Source organism: Callorhinchus milii, unplaced genomic scaffold, assembly GCF_018977255.1.
Source record: "Callorhinchus milii isolate IMCB2004 unplaced genomic scaffold, IMCB_Cmil_1.0 Scaffold1, whole genome shotgun sequence".
NCBI classification, from domain to species: Eukaryota; Metazoa; Chordata; class Chondrichthyes; order Chimaeriformes; family Callorhinchidae; genus Callorhinchus; species Callorhinchus milii.
The window spans coordinates 124,587,602-124,605,628 of NW_024704742.1; the positions used below are offsets into that span (position 1 = coordinate 124,587,602).

Below are 18,027 nucleotides of genomic sequence, written 5' to 3' on the forward strand. Positions count from 1 at the left end.
CAAGATTCTTAAGTATTGACATTGAAAAAGTGTTGTTTGCAATGGGATTCGCTATTCATGACTAAGCATTATTAATGAGGAATGCTGCTGGTGACCCCCAGTTTGTCATCTTTGACTTGCAGGCGCCTCATTCCAAAGCAAGTGAAGCAGATTGAAGGATTCCAGTGAGTCGGCTGTGATATACGGCAGGCTACCATCAGGATTCCCTCGCAGTAAGATTGAGTCATTATGTGCGAATCCTGTCACAAACCACTGGTTTTTGGCCCCAATGTCATTATGCAAATTTCTGGTCTATTGCCCATTGACTGAAGGTAACCTTTACGTAATTATATAGCCACAATTATTGTTGACATCTATCTAGTCAGTGGAGCTGTTTTCACTGGAACAGAGTTTAACAGAAGATCCAAAGAAGGTCTTCAAAGGGTCTCAGTGGATAATACTGCTGAATGAACTGTTGGTTAATTGGTTAACAAGGGTACATTAGGTCAGGAATGTCATTGGAAACGTTAAGGGGTAAGTTAGAAGAAATGTTTTCACTCAGAGGATTGTTAGTATATGCAATGCTTTATTACAAATTGAGACTACGGATGTTTAATAGAGGATTGTATAAATATTTTTAAAAAGATAGTGTTTTATAGGGGAAAGAGCAGGGAATTGGGACTAGAGTATTTAGTTCCAGTTGAGGATTGGCGCCAAAGGAAGCTTGATGAACTGAACGGCTTGTGCTGTAAAGTCTACAATTTTACAATCTTTGCTTTTTAGTTTTCTTTAAAAACAAGGTTTGACTGATAATTTTATTGATATTTATTATATTACTTCATGTATTTTTTTACCCATGATTGTTGACACCTCTGACAAAACATCGCTCAGCCAGCATTGTACAGCAGAGAGGTTTGAACACATAACCTTCTGACTCAGAGGCGAGAATGCCACTAACTGAGCCAAGATGACATCAGGTTTTAAATTAATGAGCAAGCTGCATTGTTTTTATGAAAGAATACTACAATTGGCTACTCTTCTGGTCACAGATTTCTCGTTGGAATACATACCAAGTTATATGTGTTTTCCCAGTAGTCGAGTGTGATGAGCTGAAAGGCTGTGATTAATGCCCATCCAATATTATCAAAATTTGTATATCCATTGTTTGGATTATGTCCTATGCCAGGGAGACATGTAAAGTTTGTGGGACACCTCCTGTAAACAAAAGTGTTATACAGCTTCATTTCCGATATAATCTCTGCAGGTGATCAATTAAGATTAGCAAAGAAGCGAAAGGACCCGTGTTCAATTCCCGGGAGGGGGAAACCTAGGCAAATTTCCTTACTCCACACACCTCTGTTTACTCAACAATAAGTAAGAACACAGTTATCAGTCAATGGGCGGATTGCTTTCCGGGGATAATAATCCGTCCAAATAAAAAAAAGGTGTCAATCAATCCAAAGCTGTTTGTGGGACATGGCTGTGCGCAATTGGCTGCCTCAGTTTGCCCACAAAATTGCACAGTCACCACACATTATAGTATATTCTATGAATCTCTCAACAACAACAACAAAATTAGATTTGTAAAGCATCTTTTACGTCGGGAGGACGTCCCAAGGCACTGAGCAGTCGGGGATCAGGACCCGAGCGTGGGGAGGAGCTGCGTTGGAATGAGGGAGGGAGCAAGGTGAAGGGATTGTGGAATGGAGTTCCAAAGGGTGGGGGCAGAGAGGCTGAAAGCCCAGGCGCCGATGGTAGGGCGGGCGACATGGAGCAGGCCGAAGCCTGCTGAGCAGAGGGAGTGGACAGGTTGATAGGGGTTCAGCAGGTCAGAGGTAGGAGGGGGTAAGGCCGTGGAGGGTCTTGAAAGTGAGGATGAGGATTTTGAATTTTCTATCCTCTGAGGGATGGAGAACCAGTGGAGCCAGGTGAGGATGGGGATGATGGGGTTACGGAGCCTGGTGCAGGAGAGGATATGAGCTGAAGAATTCTGGATGATCTGCAGCTTGTGGAGGGAAGAGTTGGGGAGGCCGACAAGGAGGGAGTTTCCGTAGTTGAGCCTTGAGTTGACAAATGTATGTATGAGGGTTTCAGCAGCCTGAGGGGTGAGGCAGTGGTGGAGTCGGGCAATGTTGCAGAGGTGGGGAAGGCAGAGCGGGTCATGGCATGGATATAATAATAATAATAATAATCCTTGCCTTTGATATAGCGCTTTTCACATCTTCCAGATGTCTCAAAGGGCTTCACAGAATAGACTGTAAAGTGAATTGACTGTATATTTGTGGGTGAAATGCGGCAGCCAATTGCGCACAGCAGTGTCCCACAAACAGTCATGGATTGAAGTGACCAATTTATTATTGTTTTATTTTCTTGAGGGATTATTATCAGGCATGTGGAGTAAGGAAACTTGCCCAAGGTTTCGCCCTGACCTGCCGGGAATCGAAACACTAAGCCACAGGACTCCACATGGTGAGAAAGGACAGTTGAGATACCCTGGCTTGGTGAGGTGGAGTGTGCAACCGTGGATGCTGAAGCTGCCAGTGCCTGAGGTGCTGAGGCGCTGGCGCAAGCTAATCAAGAGTGCCTCGGTCTTACTGACATTCAGCTGTAGAAAGTTATCTCTCATCCAGGATTTGATGTCTGACAGAAAGTCTGTCAGGATATCACTTGTCCTGGAATCAACGGTGGCGCACCCTTGATGGAGTACTGTAGCTCAGTGGTTAGAGCACCCACCTTGCAAGCGAGAGACCTGGGTTTGATTCCCTGCAGGACAAAACCCTGGGCAAGTTTCCTTGACTGATAATAATCCCTCAAGAAAAAAACAATAATAATTTGGTCACTCAATCAATGACTGTTTGTGGAACACTGCTGTCTGCAATTGGCTGCCACGTTTCGCCCACAAATATACAGTCAATTCACTTTACAGTATATTCTGTGAAGCGCTGTGAGATATCTAGAAGATGTGAAAAGCGCTATATCAAATGCAAGGATTATTATTATGATTATTACTAATGTTTTTTGCTGTGCATTACATTGCTATATTTTATGTTCGGTACCCCAATCTCGTTCAAGTGTATCATTGAGAGAGAGCAATGATTACAATAACTTGAATTTGAATTTTTTCATGGTGCATATTATTTATTTATACTTGTTTGAAAGAATGAAGGATATGGTACCGTGGCCTTGGTACCTTGGTTGTGTAATGGCACATTAGACAGTTTTAGCAAACTCTTCACTTATTGACTGGACAAGATTCCTGCAAATCATGATAAACAGCATCTGCTTACCACTTGCAGTATGCTTAGACACCCAATCAGCTACAGCAACCACAGTGAAACACCTAAACAAACAGGAAATGAGGCATTTGACCCTATAAGTTACGGGGGCAGGAATTACACCAGCAGAGCCGATCATAAAATAACCAACAATGGCACCAAAAAAAGCAGGAAGGCCATATTTACAGAGCAGGAGATGTTCTGATTGTGTAGGAGGCCATAGTCAGTAGGTCAGCATTGTTTGGAAGAAGCTCAAGTTCACCTAACGTACACAAGGAGGAACTTCTTGAGGGAGGTTGTGAGGTGGCTGAATACAATTTCCACACAAAAAACAGAAGATTTGAAAACATTTCAACAATGATGGAAAACATCAAGAAGAGGATTGCGTTCAGCAGGCTAGGAATGCAACCGGAGGAGAGCCACAACAGCTGAAGTTGGTTCTGTTGTTCAGCCTGGTTATCAGCTGATGACTGACTCTGGTAAGGAACAGCTGATTTCTTGTCATGTTTTCAACATTATTGTGGACAGTCAGAAAGTTTAGCATCTATCATTTTGTTTTTGATCAGCTGGGTATCTGATATGAAAATTCATTACCATGCTTAAGAATATCCAACCAGACTGAGAGTTCCACATATGTACATGGAAGTTTCCCTGTGTCTATAATGAAATACACATCTCTATTCCTGGGGGGATGCATCCTTTCTATCTAACGCAGAGTGTGCTTTTGGGTTTTGTTGGAGATTATCCAGCTAAAACTGTCAAGTTCACTACTAAAAGCATTGTCTAGCCAGTTTCCTGCTGCTTGTTCAGCGAGGACCACCCTACTTGTCAGCACTTTAGTTTGCAGGGTTAATAGGAGCTGAATGGGAAGAATCGCTACTCCGGTGACTGTCCTGCCCCTATATCTATTAATTCTGGCATCTATTAATAGTAAGGAATCAAAAACACAGGACGTAAATAGAAATTAGTAAAAAAGTAACTCCACAACAAATGACAATAAAAAATGTTACTTATAGAAGTTGTAAATGTTTGGAATGATCCACAAGGTAAGATAATAGTGACAAACCCACAGAACAATTCAAAATACAATTAAATGCTTTGCTAATTAGATTAATGCAGTCTCAAGATTGAGTCCCCAAATCTTGGGTCTTGTCAACCTGTATTTAAAACGTTCTGGAGTTAGGTAAGCAAAGTGTGGCCTTCCAGGGAGAGCGTGTACATTCCATTCCAAATACTGGGAAATATCCATGTGTGGATGAAATGCATCTATGGAACTCTCAGTTTGGTTGGGCTACTCTTAATTGGTATTGGGTTTCCATATGTTTCAAACACTCAGCTGACCAAAAGAAACAGAACCAGTTTCAATTGGCCAAATGGCCTATTCTCCCCACTGTTAGTTACAATCTTTTAGAGAAGGGCAAAACATTAACTGTGTTGATGTTATGCATTTATGTTACATATTAACAGTTTGACATTTCAAGCACACCACACATCAAATAATATTGTAACAAATTTGCTTTAATACATTACTGTTATATCCCTTTTCTCTCTATGGATGACTCAGGTCCATTTCGCAAAACACATTAGCACACTCGGGAACTCACAACTAAGACAAACAATAAGCACTGCTGTTTCAGCGCAGGGACGAAAACTACTGTGATTCTCGGACCTCACTCCCGCAGGAGCATGAGAGTGGCACATAGCACATGACATTTCCACCTTCACTGGTCAAAAGCAAATTAAAAAGGCCATGCTAGTAGGCTGATCAAGAAATCAATGCAGGAGCAGGTGAGTAAGAAAGTTAATAGGTTACATTTCAAAGTAAGAATGTTCAAGTAAAACCAAGTTAGTCACAGTTCTACTGATATTATTATTATTATCTGCCTCACTCATACCAGCCAGACTTGTGACCGGCTAACATTGAAAGGATCATGAGTGGAGTCCTCAACCTGGGGAAGGGGTGGACATTGCCAACTGTTTCCTCATTGAAATAATGGAAGTTCTTGCTGTAATATAAGATGTTAAGATTACATTTGGGCTGGTACCTCAGGTGCTAACAGCATCACTCTACATGAATGCACATTCCTCATGGAGCTAGTGCAGAACCTCAGTGCCTTGTTCAGCTCTCAACTATCCTTTCAATTTCACATTCATGCTTTGACCCATTCAGCTTTCCCTGCCACTGCAACATTGCCCATCTCCACCACTACCACTCCCCTAGGGCCACCGTGACCCTTATCCATGCTTTTATTATGTCCAGGTTTGGCTATGCTAACTCTCTTTAACGGACTTCTCAACTCTTCTCTCCACGAACTGCAGACCATTCAGAACTTTGCAGCTCATGTTCTCTCCCAAACTAGGCTTCATGAGTCTATCATCCCTATCCTTGCCTGGCTTCACTAGCAACTCATGCCTCTGAGATTGAGTTCAAGATCCTCGTCCTCACTTTTCAATCCCTCAATACACACCCTATATCTGTGATCTTTTAAAACCTTATCAACCTGCTTACTCCCTCCACTGAGAAAGCACTGACCTGCTTCACATCTCCACCATCAGTGGTTGGGCTTTCAGCCTTCCTGCCCCACTCTCTGGAACTCTTGTCCCTTCGCCTCACCCCTTCCCTCACCTACTTCAAGGTCCATCTGAAGACCTTCCTCTTCAACATCTTCAGTCATCTTCCTACCCCCACCCTCTTGGCGTCTACCTCTTCAGAATACATCCCCCAGCTCTGGTGCAAACCTTCAGTTGTCCAGCACCTTGGGACTTACTCCCATCATGAAAGGTGCTATATAAATCCAATTTGTTGTTACTGTTGTTATTGTTCTTCATGTACATCATCAGATGGAATGCCTGCATTTCCTACACTTACAAAAAGCCAATGGTGGCAATAATATTGTCACTTTCTTTCCATTTTTCTGAAAATGGAACTTCTACAAAGTGTTATTCAATTACTTCCACAAAATGGTTCACAACCTTTTAGCAATATTAAGAGAGAGGGAAGGTCCTGCCATATTAACAGCATAATAATAATAATAATAATAATAATAATAATAATAATAATAATAATAATAATAATAATAATCCTTGCACTTGATATAGTGCTTTTCACGTCGGGAGGACGTCCCAAAGTGCTTCACAGAACACACTGTAAAGTGAATTGACTGTATATTTGTGGGCGAATGCGGCAGCCAATTACGCACAGCAATGTCCCACAAACAGTCGTAGATTGAAAATGACCAATTAATTATTGTTTTTGGTTTTGGAGGGATTATTATTAGGTGTGTGGAGTAAGGAAACTTGCCCAAGGTTTCGTCCTGCCTGGAATTGAACTCAGGTCTCTCGCTTGCAAAGCGAGTGCTCTAACCACTGAGCTACAGGATTCCAAATAGCTACAGCATATTAATTGATAACAATGAATAATTTTATTTCTTACCTTGTGAAATATACATCTACTTCCTTTAGCATAATTGGTAGGCTTTAATAATCATCACAATTTTTAAAAATAATAATCTCGCTTGATAGCTTATAGCTCCCAAAGTCTATGTATTGGTCACAAAATACTCACCCAGTGCCTGTTCCATTTCCACAAACCATAGTGTCAACATCTTTAGTCACCAGCCAGTTAGCTGTGAAATAGACAAGGTAGATTTTTATAAAAAGGACAATGTAAAAATATTCTGCTTACAGCATTTTATTTTCAGAAAAATAAATGGATCTTGATTTTTGTTAAGTAACTGTTTCCCTGATTTACACTTCACATAACTATGACATTGGTCAACTTTTGATAAGCAGAATTGGTAATGGCATCACCCATTGCTCCTCAGAAAGTTTGAGCTTTGAAATTCTAGCCTGTGCTGACGTCAACCTGCAGTAGTTGCAGTAGTGCTGCCACAATTGGCCTCACCGCCCAGCTTAGATAGACAGGGTTCTCACTTCTAATTGATATCAGCGCTCTCCCTCCTCCGCTCCCCCACCGTGTTGACGTTGTATACAGACAGGATCAATGTGGCCTGATATATCCAATAACAACAACAAATTACATTTGTATAGTGCTTTTCACGTCAGGAAGACGTCCCAAGGTGCTGGACAATCAGGGATCCGCACCAGAGCTGGTTGTTGGGATCAGGAGGGATGGAGGGAGGGGAGGGGATCATATCCCTATGATTGAATAGCCCACAACACTCATTAAGTACTGGATGTCATATGTAGAGTCACTGCCTTCAGGGGAGAGAAATTTGCAACAATAGATATCTAGTGTTGCCCAATTATGTAACATAATAAAATTATCCTACAGTAATGGTTAATAAATAGGGATGTATCTAATGAATTAGGATAACAACCCATCTGCAACATTTGCAGGTTGGGTTAAAACCACGTGCAAGTGAATATGCACAGAGGAAATTATAGGTGCCTTTTGATTATAAAAATAGCAAACAATGCGAAGGATCCCATGAGATTCTTTAAATTGTACATTGGTTAATTACATAATAATGGGCACTTATAATTTCTTGGATTACCTAATTTGCAAATTTTTCACATGGGTTGTTGACCCAAACTGGGAAATTAAAATTGCAATACAAAATGCACTTACTTTGGTTTTGAATATAAGTGTACCATTCTTCATCAGTAATATTAATCCCATTTGCTAGATTTTTAATGCACTTGTGTTTCAACACGCCTTTGAAAATCTGAAGACCAAACAATGCAATGATCAATAGGACAAACAGCATGAGAAGGAGAACCTCCATCAGCAGCCTGGCAGACTTGAATATAGCACCAATGATGGTCTTTAGCCCTGTAGAAACAGAGAAATACATTTCACACTTACAGTGAACAAAGTTCAGGAAAGGGATGTCATGTTTTTATCATCCAAATAATAATAGACCCTAAATTATAGGCATTGAATTAACCATCTTCAGTACTTCTGAGCTGTTAATACATATTTGCATATCATGGCTATACTCACTATTAATTAACTGTCAGTATCATAATTCATTTTAATGGAAAATTGGTTGAAATGATTTAGCTTTTGCACTATCATTGGAAATAAACCACTGATCTCTGGTGAAAAGGTGTGACTAAAAGAAGACATTTTTTACTGAGACTTAATTGTATGTTCCAACACCAATACCAAATTACATTTGCATAGCGTCTTTCATGTCGGGAGGACGTCCCAAGGCATTCCAATGAAAAATACATAGCACAGGAAGAATCTGCTAAGAAATCTCCTATTTTACATTTTATACTATCTTAATCGTAGAATTTTTAAAAATAACCTTTTTCATATTAAATTCATTTGACTTCCATTTTCATTGATTCTTGTGGGACATTGCTGGTAGAGATGGCCTCCATTTTTGCGAATATAACCCATTCTATATTAAACAAAGTGATACAATAATGTTTATAATTATATAATGCCTTTCACGTGAGGAGGAAGTCGTAAGGCTTACTCACGTGGCTGGGCATAAAAGCAGGGTGGGGGTCAGGGTGTGAGCTGAATAATAATAATAATAATCCTTACATTTGATATAGCGCTTTTCACGTCGGGAGGACGGGGAAAGAGGGAGGAGGGAGGTGGGAAAGATGACTGAAAGCATGGTCAAGGAGGTAAATCATTAAACACGAGTTTCGTATGTATAATTTTTTATTTCCACATCATTGTTCCTCTTTTTGATTGAGCCCTTTAATTTAGATTTGGTCTGCTTTGCTGTTCCCATGAAAGTTAAAGAACACTTTTTCTCCACCCCCTTCCTCTCCCTTCCTCCTCCCACCCCATCCACCCACCCACATCCAACACTATTTCAAACAAATATTTCTCCCAGTTATTCTGTTTCACGTTCCCTTCTCATCCAAATTCACTCCCAAATGCAAATTAGTTGTCTATTCATATTGTTGTTTGATGTATGTTGACGTAGATTGATTGCTATATTTGCCTGCATGATATTTGCTTAATTTCCAATGAATCTCTTTTTATAATGCGCTTTGAGGTATTTTCTTTTATGTGAGCAGTTCTACATGCTGGACACAAGAATTCAGAGATATTAAATGAAAGGGCAGGCATGGTGTTGGAATTAAACAAACTGTAACATTTAATAAACTGGTTGAACCGGTTTGATAGCCTCCTCCTGGTCCGGTTGTCCTGTTTTCCTATGTTCCTAAATTATTTTATTAAAATATAATGCTAATATTTAATACAATATGGAATGTTTCACTATTGTTGCCCAACTAGATCCTCTCTCTGTCAGGGTTTTGTCCAACAGAATTAACATGTCTACAACTCTAAACCTGATTGAAGAGCCACAAAGGATCATCAGCCATCAGTAATGGGTTGGATTACTGCAGGGCTGTCTGGTTTGCCAGATGTGCATAGTCAGAGCCAGTTCAATCCCAGGGAGACACTGATTCCCTTTAGACATTGTAATCATTTTATCAAGCTTGAAAGGTGAAAAGCTAAGATCTTACTGAAACTACAAGCCTCAATTAAACCAACTGAGTGAGTGACTCAACAAACTATTTTATATTTTATATTGGGTTGAATTTAAAAATGAATGCAGTTTTGTTGACCACTCTTTATATTTGAAAAATGTGAAATACAAGTATTTAGTTATCTAATTGTGAAATTAAATATAGTGCAGTTATTTTATTAAACTGTAAAAAAATCACTTCTGCATTCAGTTCTTTTTCTCGTTATCACTTTAAACTCTGTCACATTCCTATATAATGTACCGATTAAAATGATTGCATGGTGCCTCTTCATGCAACTGTGACAGCTTTGAGCTCATAGTCCAGGTTGACATACTGCTATACTTTCTCTGATAAAGTGCAGAGAAGCTCAAGGCCCGACCGCCGATGGTGGGGTGGGCCGGGTGGGGAGCGTGAAGCAGGACGGAGAAGGGAGTGGCAGGTTGACATGGGTTTCGTAGGTCACAGAGGTAGGAGGCAGCAAGGCCGAGGAGGGTCTTGAAGGCGAGGACGAAGATTTTGAATTCTATCCTCTGGGGGATGGGAAGCCAGTGGAGCCGGGCGAGGGTGGGATTCATAAGGTTACGGAGCCTGCTGCGGGCGAGGACATGGATGATCTGCAGATACACTTGTATAATGTTGAAGTTATTGAAGTTATGTTTTGTTGGAATTATAAAGGAAGCCGTTGAACAAAGAGTTACATTTAGGCAAGAAAAAGGCTGCAAAGGTATGTGGGAAAGTTGACATGAGAGAACAAAGGGAAATAAATGAACAATAAAGAGATCTTCCTGGGCCAAATCAGACAAGAAAAGGCAAAACACAGACTGGTGAATGTTGCAAAGTCTGTAAATTGTTTAACAGCACTGAAACAAAGGAACCTCAGTTGAGAATAAGATAATCCTGCATTCCATGAGATAAGTACAGAAGAGGCGGTACATTTTATGTTGTGTTGGAATGTGGCTTAGCCTAGATAAAGTGCCAATAGTCAGTGCTTAATTTCTTACAGCGATTTTTAGGTGCAAAAAGGATCAAGGTTGTTTTTAACAATTGTCTGACAGTTTCCTTTGAAGTTTGTTTGGAGTTTCAAGATGAGATGGGACATCTAGCAGTTCAGCAAAATTCTGCTCTGAAACAAGTGTTCAACGTCTGAGAGAGAATGAGTTGAGAAAGTTCAGAGAAAGTGAGAGAGAGAAGTTGAGATGATTCAGTGAAACAAGTTAGAGAAAGGCCTTTAAAGTGATAAACCACTCTAACTGCTCTCATCCTTCAGATAAGAAGATAAACCAAGGTCCTGGCTGCCTGTTCAAACAGATGTTAAAGACCGCAATGCACTATTCGAAAAGAGAAGGTCCTTTCTCCCAGTGTGCTGACCAACAACATCCCCAGATAAAATGGATCATTCACTTCATCCCTGTTTGTGGGACATTACTGTGTGCATATTGATTGCTGCATAAGACCACAAAATAGAGCATCACATGCCTGATAATAATCTCTCAAGAAAAAAAAGTTGTTCCTTTTCAATCCACGACTGTTTATGGGAAACTGCTGTGTGCAATTGGCTGCCACGTATCACCCACAAATATACAGTCAATTCACTTTACAGTATAATCTATGAAGCACTTTGAGACGTCTAGAAGAAGTGAAAAGTGCTACCAAATGCAAGGATTATTATTATTATCATTACACTTTACAGTAAATCCTTTGAAGAGACTTCCTCCTGATGTGAAAAGGCGCTATACCAAAAGCAAACGTTATTACTACTAAGCAAATGCATGAAAGTCCATTTAATCTTTCGTATAGAGAAAGAAAAGAAAGATTGTGTTGTCAGAATTTATGTTAGGGAAAAGTCTGTTGAAGGCAACATAAGAGTGAACTATCTGCAAGATGTAAGGAATTAGTGACGGGGAGACAATGCAACAACAAATTACATTTGTATAGCACTTTTCACATTGGGAGGACATCCCAAGGCGCCAATAGTCAAGGATTTGCACCCGAGCTTAGGGTTGGGATCAGAATGGGTGGAGGGCAGAGAGGGTAGGAAGGTGACCGACGATGTGGTTGAAGAGGAGGGTCTTGAGACAGGCATTGGAGGAAGCAAGGGAAGGGATGAGGTGAAGGGACTGTAGAATTTACACCTCCAATGTTATTGGTGAGCCAGAATGTTTGGTCAATGCGAGAAAAAATCATAAGAGATCAGAAAGGGAGATGATGCAACATTCCAGAGAACAGTTTCTGTTGGATAACCTGACCTGTTACCAGAGCTGATTATAGACTTCAAATAATCTGGATAATCAAATGTTACTGCTAATTTTTCACTATCCTGCTTTAAGATTAACTTTTTGCCGATACTGAGCAAAAAAAACTTACTTAATAAAATAGCTATTTAATAAAATCTTACTTAATAAAATAGTTTTGCTATATTATTGTGTTTGTTATACTATTATACACATTATACACATTATACTATTATATTACACATGATTTACTATTATACACATTATATACTATTAGATTGTTTTGAAATACAATTATACTATTCACAAACTTTCTGGGAAAGATACTATACTAGGTGCACTGACAGTTTAAAACCTTGTGGGGGAGTAAAGAGTCAAAATCTTTAGTTACAACTCAGATATAAGTTGAACTCAGACTTTTTTGATATCACTAGATTAATAAAAACACCAACACCCAAGCACATTTTAACAAAACTTGCTCAATGCCAACTTCCACATGCAGTATAATGAACGGTGTCCAGGATGTGTACCAAGTTAAAGGATAAATGCTCTTATTAGTTTTATGGTATTCAGCATTACGTATATTTTTTATTCCTACAAACATCAATTAAGAAATCATCATACTGTATATGAAAAAAATTCAGTTGAATTGTCATTGTCAGGGGCCTGATGTATGCTCATAGCTAAAATTAGCAATCTTTTCAGCTAAATCTTTACAATGGCAAATGTCATTATAAAGCCTACAAGAAATACCTTTTTTTGTGCCTACAAGAAATGTCACCGTTATGCTGCTAAAATAAACGCTGTTATGTGCAATGCTACACACAGTGGATAAAAAAAGCAGCAGTTCTGCAACAGGTTTTATTAGCAGTGACTCAGTCGAGTGATGGGAAATTGTGCAGACAACTGGCCTAAGTCATGATCGAATCATGGGATCCTTGTTCTGAAATCCCAGGGGTACTTTGTGGAGTGGGTTGCCTACAGAATTCCCTGTTAGCAACTTGGAGTGAATCATATTAGTGACTCCCTTGCAAACTGCTACTTTTTCAATCCCAGTGTTGGCATATTCTCACCAGGTAAAATAGCAATCATCTTTAGAGCTCGAAATGCTCTTAATGCAGATAGTCCGGGAATTTGAGGAAATGCCAGTGTCAGATACCTGCAAAAGATTTTTTAAAATTATTATGAGTTACAGTAAGAATCCTCTCTGATTTTTTCCAGTGGGCATGATTAACCCTCAGTTAGATAATGTGGTATAATTTGTGGCAGTTTCTAACAGGATTTCTTAATCAGGAAAATGGACCCTCCAATATGGTGCTGGGGGAAGCCCATTACATTATGGAGATGCTGTCCTTCAGGTGAAACTTCAGACCAGATCCCGTCTACCTGTTAAGATGGATGTTAAAGATCCCATGAAAATGCTACTTGAAAAGGTAGTAGAGTTTCTTGCACTGTGCACAAAATTAGCTGTTGAATTTGCCTACAAAATGTAATCACTTCACTTTGCAGTTAGTCCCGTGAAGTGCTTTGAGATGGTCTTCAGACACAAAACGTGCTCTCTCAAATGCAAGGATTTTTTTATTATTTATATTATAGGACAGTGACGTGAGAGCTCTGCATTGTCATAGATGTCATCCGTTAGGTAAAATATTGAACTGAGGTTGAATCTGGCTGTTCGTGTGGACCTTAAAGATCCCATGGCACAATTTAAAAACAGAAGGGAGCTTCTCCTGGTGTTCTGGCTAAAAAACCCTAAATAAATAAATTGGTCATGACTTTTTGTGGGACATTTATTGTTTGTGACATTAATCATGTTCGATCGCTTCGTTAAACCTTCACACATCAATTAAAAAACGAACAGAACAGACAAGAAAGAGCAGGAAAGTGAGACTTACGCCAATAGGATTACAGTGAAGTCCAACCAGTTCCAGGCATTCCGGAGGTAAGAAAATGTATGTAGAGCAAAGCCTCGGGCAAGCACCTTAATAATTACTTCAACCGTATATATAAATGTAAAGAGGTAACTAAAACGGAGATAAAGACAGCATTCAGACAATGTAAACATTAAATCAAGCATTACAATTCACCAGAAGCTGATATTTCTGATGCAGTTCACAATTAACAACAGTGTGTAAAAAAAATATTATTTTTGCAATCCAATTGCAATCTTTACAGTTAAGACTGAATCCAACAATTTGCCAAATTCTGGATGCTCTGAAATGGTACATTAATAGATTACATTTAGATCCAGGTGAAACTTCTCCCTAATGGAGGATTAGGGAGATAATTTCAATAAGATCCTCTCTGAGCTTTCTCTTTTCCAGTGTAGGGAAATCTCAGAGGGATATTTACTCCTTTAAACTGTAGCTTCTGATGAAGGGTCATGGACCCGAAACTTTGACTCACTTTCCTTTCTCCATAGTTGCTGCCTGACCTGCTGAGTCTTCCCAGTGAGTTCTGTTTTTGATATGGTTTATAAATACTGTTGTAAAAAGAGCGGCCTTTCAGTACAGGATGCACAGACCAGATTAAATAGAGGGGTATCATGGCACATCACTACATGCCATGAAGCGTTTGTGACATGTAAATATCAGGTTACTATAATGCAACCTGTCTTCTTGCTTTCATTATAAGAAATAAACACCTGATCCATGGCTGGCAGCAAGTTTCAAGGGAGCAATACAACTGAGTGATTCATCAACAACATCAGATTACATTTGGATAGTGCCTTTCATTTCGGGCGGACGTCCCAAGGCGCTGGACAGTCAAGGATTTGATCCGAGCTGGGGGTTGGGATCAGGAGGGGTGGAGGGCCAGGAGGGTGAGGTCAGGGGGGGAACCGATTGTTAAAATTCAGATTGTTATACATTATGCAAGTGAAGTGAGAATCCCCTGCAGACACTGATGATCCAATGACGCCTCTCACTTCACAAGCACAAATGCCGAATTATAACTTTACATTTTTTCCTTTTAGTTATGTAAAATTCATTTTTCAAAAGTAACATGTCATTTACTTTATTAATCATTAACTACTGGAGATACTGAGTATGGTAGAGGAAGGATAAATAAAGGATATTAATGATTCAACCTAGAAGAAACCTTATATACTATCATAAATATCATAAATATTTTCTTCTTTTAAAAGAATGTAAGAAAATACTATATATAATATATTTAATAATACTGTATACAAATAAAAGGAAACATGTAATGCAATACATATTAAGTATACTTACTCTATAAAATAAAGATTTGTATTTAACGCCAGTAGTAACATATTCACAAAGATTGTTCCAATGATCACTAAATTGAAAATTGTAAAGACCTATTAAGGAAAATGAGGATTACAAAGTTCATTTTATAAGTGTGTATATTATACAGTATTGGGCACTTGCTGTATTAAAATGAAACCAGCTCAATGACTTGGAGTAATTTATATGCTAGCAATTGTTATCTTTATTTTATTTTCTAGGGCAAATGCTTGATAGTCTTAAAATGATCTATTCCTAGAAACATTGTGACACCAATGAGGGTCTATTTAACAGGATTATTGTGGTACTAGGGGCAATAATGTTAATTTTTGTTGTACTTCATCAGAACACTCAATTTCCAGCCTCCAACTTTGAATACTTAATAACATAAAAATGAGGAAACATCTTTCACCCCTATTCAACTCACTCCATTGTCCAGATATTGTTTGGGACTAACCTCAGCTGGAGATAGAACCAATTTAATTTTACTATTGAAGAGAACTTAAATATTTGAAAGAAAGGTTTGTATTTTGCAACGGCACAGCTGTCAACACATTAATATTACTGGATTGCTTCTCAGCAACAAAGCAGTACACCAGAAAGCAGTTCAACTTATTAGAGTTTGATGGTTAACTGTTATTCAACTTCAACTTACTTTTATGGCAAGTCTGTGATAAAGCGCATGACAACATGTATGACACCAGCACTTCAGAAACAGTTTTTTCAAATTACGCAACTTATAAGTTACAAACTCATTTTGTCAAAAGGAAGGATAACAAACCGTTTCGACTAAAAAGGATATTGATGTGTCATTGCACGAACTGTAATTTTCCTCACTGGATGAGTGTGAGCAAACAAAAAGAGAGACTTGCTGGTGTTGAAGCGAAACAAATACTGGGCACTAAATCTTGTGGATATCACACAGTAGGTCTGAAAAACAATGTATAATATTAGAGGAAACATCATCAGTTACCTAGCAAGTTAGCATTAGATATAGGAGAGTAGATGGCAGGCTGGCCGTGGGTTACAAGTTAGGAATTCAAGTGAATGTTACAGTAAGCTGTTTACAGAACACCAAATGATTGAATTACTTTTTTCAATTCACGACCAGACATTTTGAACACTGTAAAATAAACACCATTGTTTTAATAAAACTGTCATGCAGCAAGTGTTTAAATATGTTGGAGTGATGGACACAATTGAAAGATAATTACGTTGGAATTTAAGGTTTATGGCAATGACATAGTATTACAGCTCTTCGGTTTCTGTGCCACAATATATTAGCAGTCACTTTGCCTATGAATTCCTGAGGAAATGTGTTGCAACACATATTATGAAATTTAGGCATTTTACTCAAATTGAAATGGCTGAATTTATTTTGATTTTTTTTCTATTGTCACCTTTCACACAATGTGTACTGAACCATCTCCGCACGCACATACAACTGAATCCAGCTTCCCTCTTCACATGGCTTATTGCTGCTGAGAATGAAGTGGCTTTGCACCTGGTAGTATAATTGCAGCATAAAGAGTTATGATAATTTCAAAAGTTCTTTGGTGGTTCATTTGATCAAATTAGGTGGTTTCTTTCTGCTTTTCATGCAGTTACAATGTGGCTACATATATTGCAGGACACCCTTAGGAGGGGATGTCCTGATAGTTTAATTGGAAACCTTATATGTCATTAATTTGATAGGCGTCCACTGATAGGTAGCAATCTCATCTCTGGATCATGAAGCTTGTGGACTGAAGCCCCACATTGAGACTGGGACTTATAGGTTCAACTGACACCTTAGTGCCCAGCGTTGAAGGTGTCATCCTTTAGACAACATGGTAAACTGAGGACTATTTGCCTGCATTCATTTGGACAGTAAAGAAGCTATGCGTTGACACTACTGAAACACAGAAGAGAATTTCCCCTGATATCCTGTCCAAGTTTCCTTACTCCTCATGTCTCTCTTTACCTAACAGCAAGTAGGAACCCAGTTGTTAGTGATTCGCAGATCGCTTTCCGGGGTAATAATCCCGAAAAGAAAATGCCGTCACTCAATCCACGACTGTTTGTGGGACATTGCTGTGCACAATTGGCTGTCATGTTTCACCCACAAATTACACAATCCACCCACTTTACAATATATCCTGTGAAGCACTTTGATACGTCTCAACAACATGACAAGGCGCTAAATCAAATGCAAAGATTATTATTATAAAGAAAAGTGAGCCTATCACCCCCATACCCCAGTGGATTAAATTCAATTATTCTCATTTTAAATGTCTGGATGGTGTCAATCCATCCTATCTCTCAGACCTCCTGCAACTCTACTGTCCTGGCTGTCCTCTCTGATCAATGAACACCTTCGTATCCTCTGCCTAATCTACCCCACCATGGATGGTTGAGCATTCAAGAAATTTGCTCCCACTCTCTGGAATTCTACCTTCATCCTGCCTTTCCTTCTTCACCTTCAAAACCTGCCTTAAGATCTACCTTTTCAATTACACTTTCAGCTTCCTCCTCCATCCCTACAAATTCACATTCCCAGCTATATAAATATGTTTTAATTGTAAAACATCTCAAAGTACGTCACAGATAATTGCTGTAAAGTGAGGTGACTAGGTATTTGTAGGTGAATGCAACAGCTAATTTGTACACAGCATGAAGTGAATAACCAATATATCTGAGGGAATATTGGCCCCTTTTTTCAAATAGTATTGTGGGATCTTTTACATCTACCTGAATAGGCAGATAGGACCATCTAATTTGAAAAATGACACCTCCAATATTGCAGCACTCCTCCAGCACTGCACTTGAGTACCACTGTACACTTTG

At 39.1% G+C, this 18,027-nt stretch overlaps 1 protein-coding gene across 1 annotated transcript in view; it reads right to left on the reverse strand.

Moving 5' to 3' along the window:
• Nucleotides 1-17,718, reverse strand: part of LOC103177883 (sodium channel protein type 4 subunit alpha A-like) — a 66,794-nt gene extending 49,076 nt beyond the window's left edge. Inside the window, exons 1-7 of the mRNA XM_042331873.1 lie at nt 17,686-17,718; nt 16,602-16,705; nt 13,846-13,974; nt 13,024-13,109; nt 7,846-8,049; nt 6,820-6,880; nt 1,050-1,194 (exon numbers count right to left, since the gene is read on the reverse strand). Coding sequence (XP_042187807.1) covers nt 1,050-1,194; nt 6,820-6,880; nt 7,846-8,049; nt 13,024-13,109; nt 13,846-13,974; nt 16,602-16,705; nt 17,686-17,718 — 762 coding nt within the window. The remainder of the gene's footprint in view (nt 1-1,049; nt 1,195-6,819; nt 6,881-7,845; nt 8,050-13,023; nt 13,110-13,845; nt 13,975-16,601; nt 16,706-17,685) is intronic.
• Between the last annotated feature and the right edge of the window lie 309 nt (nt 17,719-18,027).